The sequence below is a fragment of the Pelodiscus sinensis genome, chromosome 10 (assembly GCF_049634645.1).
Source record: "Pelodiscus sinensis isolate JC-2024 chromosome 10, ASM4963464v1, whole genome shotgun sequence".
Taxonomy (NCBI): domain Eukaryota; kingdom Metazoa; phylum Chordata; order Testudines; family Trionychidae; genus Pelodiscus; species Pelodiscus sinensis.
The window spans coordinates 25,689,001-25,695,000 of NC_134720.1; the positions used below are offsets into that span (position 1 = coordinate 25,689,001).

General features: G+C 45.3%; 1 protein-coding gene across 2 annotated transcripts in view; it reads right to left on the reverse strand.

Moving 5' to 3' along the window:
• Window positions 1-6,000, reverse strand: part of CP (ceruloplasmin) — a 36,504-nt gene that overhangs the window by 18,864 nt on the left and 11,640 nt on the right. For both annotated transcript variants that reach the window (XM_075937696.1, XM_075937697.1), the window contains exons 5-7: window positions 5,492-5,746; window positions 2,120-2,285; window positions 631-770 (exon numbers count right to left, since the gene is read on the reverse strand). In XM_075937696.1, the coding sequence (XP_075793811.1) occupies window positions 631-770; window positions 2,120-2,285; window positions 5,492-5,746 (561 nt within the window). The remainder of the gene's footprint in view (window positions 1-630; window positions 771-2,119; window positions 2,286-5,491; window positions 5,747-6,000) is intronic.

Below are 6,000 nucleotides of genomic sequence, written 5' to 3' on the forward strand. Positions count from 1 at the left end.
CATGATGGTTGTGTGAGGCAGAGAGAGGCAACAGAGGGAGGGAAAGGAAGGCAGAGAATTGGAAATGGAAGGAGGATAGGTACAGTGACTAGAAGGGTTGTGGAGACTTCTCTTCAACTACCATAGCCCAAGAAGGTACAGGGAATGACAAGGTAGAATCCTCTCTTTTCCATTTAATTCCAAGCAGATGTAATTCTTCCTTGGCTACAGCACATGTCACCCCAGCCCTATAATCCTTTTGCTGCCAGAGCACATCCTCTCTCTTCCAGGTATCCTGCCCAGCATAGACACAAGCTCCAGATCTACTGCTACCTCCCCCATTTAGTTCATGTATTTCTTCACTTACCCCTCAACAGCAGTAACCCAGTCAATGAAAGCACCACCTAGCCTCCATTCATTTGCTCCATGGCAGATCCCATGCACTACTTCCCTGGTTGTTCATGGAGCCAATTTAACCCTCTCAGTGCTGATATAAATTGTCACTTCTACCCTTCACCCATATTAAGCCTGTAGCGTTTATAAAGCTCTGCCAGTCAAACCAGTCATATTCAAGGGGCTTTCAAATGCTGCAGGCTCAGAGAGGTAACAAACTCCTTCAGCTTTGCCTTACATTGTTTTAAAGGGTCTCACCTAAAAGTCCAAGATGTTCTTCCTCAGGGAGCCTTTTCTTCTTCTTTGTGAAGGTGTCATCTGTGTACTCCTTATAAACTGCTTTTTTATAAGAGCCACCAATTCTTTTTTCATTTTGTTCAAAAAATGTCTGAGATTCACTGGGCAGAAGAAAGTTGACGGAAAAAAAACAACTTTAATAATCACAGCAATGCTCTGCTCTTAGTGCTTTCATCAGTAGGTCTCAAAGGGCTTTATAAAGGAGCTCAGTACCATTTCTATCTCACAGCTGGGGAAAATGAGGCACAGGGAGGTAGGGTGACTTGCCCCCAGGTTACCCAGCAGGCCAGGAGCAGAAATAGGAATAGAACTCAGGTCTTCTGAGTCCCCCCTGTAGTGCTCTACCTCCAAGGTCACAGTATAGCCAGATAAAGCAATAAAAGGAATTGTGGGCAGAGAGGGCCAACAGCTTCTGGAAGCAAGGTGTGTGGGGGGCCAGCTCTGCACCCCAGAAGGGACAAGGCCTTGGATGGAAGGGGTGGTTCCAGGGCAGCCAGCCCTAAGCCAGTGGCAATTTAAAGGGGGTAGGGGCTCCAGTCATTGCCTCTGCAGCCGCTGCTTTTATTCACTAGGCCTCAGGGCAACTGACCCCGTTGCCCCCATCCCCATCAGTGGCCCTGATCATAGGGGATGCAGAAAAAGCCTAGCAGGCCTATACATTAAGTTCTCCATAGCATGTCTCTTTTATGAGATCCTGCCTTGTTACTCTAATGCACAACGTGTATTAGAAGATCCACGAATAATAGTTTCTGGCCAAAGCTTTGAAATCTATATTCTGGTTTTAGGAAAAAGATATTGTAATTAAGAATTATACAGGAACACAAAGAGAAAGAAAACAAAAACAATCAAACAGTTTGCAGATTGCATGAAAGCTTACTTTCTGATTTAAAAAAATTATCTTTTTCATTCAATGATTTCACAGCTATTAATTAAGCCTCAGCCCAGGGAGAGAACAAAATGGCATTAAACCCATTTGATAGATGAAGAATAGAGATGTTAAATGACTCAAGTAGGTCTTAATTAGCAAAATCAGATATAGAAGTAGGGCTAGATTCTCAGCTGGTATCTTATCTTCTGACTTCAATAGACTTATGACAATTTACACCAGCTGAGGATCTGGCCGCCTTTTCCCTTCTCTTACTCCTTTATACTGATGGATGGAACCCTGATGTTGTCAATATATGGTAATACAACATTTTAATGTGGTAGTTAATAGTACAATGAAACTCACTTCAAGGTCTCAAGGGAAGTAACAAGCATAATTCTTGGGGGCTATATCTTGCAATCAGTGTTTAAGAAGCACTGAAAACAAGGGGGATTTTTCCTTTAAAATTAGTGGCACATTATGGCTATGTATATTTAGCATGTTCTAAATCTTTTGCAGTAAACAAAGCCTGTTCACTTATAATCTAATATAACTTTTTTTAAAAAAAATTTAAGGCATATTTACCTGTCAATAATTAGTTGTTGTCCTGTAAAATGGTTTACTGCAGATGGACCATAGTTCCAGATAATTTCTTCAGCTGCAATGTAGTAATGTCTTATATTTGTATACTCATTGTGATCTGTTGTAGGTTTTTTACAGTCCTTTACTTCAAAAATGACCTGCATTCCACCTGGAGGAGAGAGGGGGGGGAAAAGGGAGATGCAATGTACCCTAAAAAGAGATGGAGGGGATCTGTGAACCCTGTTTTTTCTTCTCTCATTTATAATTATTTGTTTCCTTCTCCTGAGGCTCATTGTTGCCCCAGATACAAATCATAGACAAAAGCAAGCAACATGAAACACCACGCCCAAGACAAATTAGTGAGTAGTATGCAATGCAGGCTGGCATGTGGTGATAAAGGATGTCTTTGTTTTATGACGGTGCAGTTCTTATTAGTGACATTAGGGTTGAGTGAAACCAGCCTCAGAGACAGCCTGATATCCTTCAACCAAGGCAAAATGTTATTAGACTGGCTCTGCTTTTGCTCAGAACTTAATCAGTGACTCATTCATGAAATCCCTAGGCCTCCTTTAAACTAGAAACAATCCATAAACTCTCCTCCTGGAGATGTATCGTATACCAGCAAAATAACTTAGACCTAAGACCAGTTCTCTGAATGAAATAAGGACTTTTTTTTGCTATCTACACTAGAGCTTTTACAGCCATAACAACCTCAGTTAGAAGTCTGAGGAGTTGTTTGTTTTTCTTTTTCTTCACTTATGTTAGCAAAACCTTTAAATCTAGACAAGGCCTTGGATGGGACAGAAGTACAGGCAGTCCCCAAGCTACGCGGATCTGACTTATGTCGGATCCGCAGTTACGAACGGGGCTTTTCTCTCCCCAGAGGATGGGAGCGGTGGGACGCCCAGATGCGCCGCGGTCCGCCGCCCCCGTCCTCTGGGGCGAGAAAAGCTGCTCCCTGTCTCCCTGGTCTGCAGGGAGACGGGGAGCAAAGCCTTGGAGCACGCCCGCAGCGGGACAGCCCGGGCGCGCTTGAGCTGTCCCCCTGCGGGCGTGCTCCGCGGCTTTGCTCCCCATCTCCCGACCAGCAGACCAGGGAGATGGGGAGCAAAGCCTCGGAGCATGCCAGCAGTGGGACAGCCGCGGTGCGCCTGGACTGTCCCGCTGCCCGCGTACTCTGCGGCTTTGCTCCGCGTCTCCCAGGTCAGCAGACCAGGGAGACGGAGCAAAGCCTTGGAGAAATTGGGCAGTCCCGCCACCCCCGTCTCCCTGGTCTGCTGGGGGGGGGTGTGTGTGCAGCTAGTGCCCCCCCCCCCAGCAGACCAGGCTTTTCTTGCCTACCCCTGGGGTAGAGCAGCTGGGGGCTGCCGGGTTGGTCCCGTAGCGCCGCTCCGGACCAACCCGGCAGCACCCCAGCTGCTCTGCCCCAGGCGTCCTGATTCAGCCCCTGCTGGTCAGTTTCAGCAGCGGCTGAATCAGGACGCCAGGGGCAGAGCAGCTGGGGTGCTGCTGGGTTGCTCCAGTAGCGCTGCTCCTCGGCGCTACTGGAGCAACCCAGCAGCACCCCAGCTGCTCTGCCCCAGGCGTCCCCAAGTCAGCCGCTGCTGAAACTGACCAGCAGCTGACTACAGGAAGCCCGAGGCAGAGTTGCTCTGCCCCAGGCTTCCTGGAATCAGCCGCTGATCAGTTTCAGCAGCAGCTGACTTGGGGACGCCTGGGTTTCTTAAGTTGAATCTGTATGTAAGTCGGAACTGGCATCCAGATTCAGCCGCGGTTGAAACTGATCAGTTTCAGCAGCGGCTGACGCCAGTTCCAACTTACATACAGATTCAATTTAAGAACAAACCTACAGTCCCTATCTTGTACGTAACCCGGGGACTGCCTGTAACTGCCCAATGGTCACTGAGATTTGCTATAAATGTATCACCTGATACGTTTCCATATTTTGCATTGTGTGTACATAAAGGCCTGACCCAAAACCCACTGACATTCATAGGAGCCATTTTCTTTTTTTACTAGCCACTGATTCTTAAAATTACAGTTTTACTGCAAAAAGTACTGAGTCCCCAAACTGCTCCTATTGACCAGTTGGATGTTGAGCCCTTTTAAAAAATCAGATCACTTATTTAGGTGCATAAGGATAAAGAACCCTACCTTTAGGCTCCTATGTGTGCTAGTCCAAAACTTGATTCTTTAGCATAATTGACTCTGTAGTGCTGACTGTTCCTTTGTGATGCCAGAGATGCCAAGTATCAGGCTAAACAATTACTGGGACATGACTAACTCAGATTCTAATAAGGGATTTTTGATCAGTGATTTAATTTGGAAATTCCTAGTCAGAGAAGAAGAGAAAGCCATGCAAAGTTGTGGGCTGAAATAAATAACGTGTCACAATATTGTTAACAAATAATGGCTATAGGCATATATATAGAAAAGGGAAATACAAACCCCTGTCTGATGAACTAAGGAACTTTTCAAGGAACATCTAGGTTTAAATGTGAATTTATTGGCTTTCATCCACTCTGCAAATAAATAATAACTATGGTCTTGCCTGAACTTGGAATGATCCCCAATTCAGCATCTGATGGCCAGCAACCAATGCAGATAAAAGAAGCTATGATTCACAATGACTGAGCTCTGGCACATTTGCAAGCAGCGGTAAACTTATCCAGCGTAAACTATTGCTTTGCTCATCTACATTTGGAATTTGCACCAGTTCTTACACACATGTTATTGAATCCAACTACTAATAGAATGTCTATTGATTTCAGTGGACTTTGGTTCAGCCCTTGGTGCAAGGGTGGGAAACCTTTTTTGGGTTGGGGGCCACTGACCCACAGAAAAATCAACCACGGGTGGCTGCACACAAGTGAGAAGCAATTTAAAAAAAAACCTTCTCACTGACGTGAGCCCCACATTCTCCTAGCACACCAGAGCCTAGAGGGGCCCAGCCTAGTAGATTTAGTGTGTTCCAGCTCCATGGGGGCTAGCAAGAGGGCTGGACTGCTAGCTTCCCAGTGCAGGGCAGGGGGCTGAGCCTAAAGGGCCAGATCCAAGCAAGCCTGAGGTTCCCTACCCTAGAGTAATGCCTTCCTAGATGAGCTGCTGAGAATGTGAGGGCTTTATCTAGGTGATTTATATCAGACCATAGTCTTACTAATTCATGCAAAAGTGACTATAAAGGATAAGCTTAAGCAGAATTAATTCAAATGGCCAGATCATTCCAATTTGGGGATGTCTTGTCATTCATATAATGTTTATTGTGGCTCTTCTGGGTGCTTTGTATCATGATTATGGCATGCCAAAGACAACATTCAGGTATGCCATATTCATCTGTAAGTTATCAGATATGATAGACAGTCACTTATTTTGCACCTTCTATGTGATCGTTGACTTGGCAGCTAAGCAGCCATTCACCAGGATTCTTCGGTACCATAAGAGCATCAACAAACGTAGCTGGGAAGAGGCTGATGGTGTCAATGCGGTGATTCCTTTCTGTAAAAACCTGTCCATGGAAATAAGCTGAGTGGACATCAGCTTCATTGCCCATGCCGAAAAGATGCCATTTCACTCTGTCTTCTGCACACATGGTGAGATTGGGAAGATATCCATACATATATCCATTGATTGCTTAAAAAGTAAGAAATGCTGTTTATTATATACTCGCCATCACAGAGCTCACAGCCTTTGTGCAAAAACTTGTTATCCTGCCAACACTAAAATCACTGCCACTAAACTGTAAGACAGAGATAAGCGCTAACCAAAAACTCAGTATCTAAGTATCTCTCCCATTAGCCATGGTGTTCCAAAACCTAAACCCATCTGTGATCTATCTGACTAGGGTTTGTAGCATGCTCAGCAGAGCTTTCCATGAATGTTTAGAC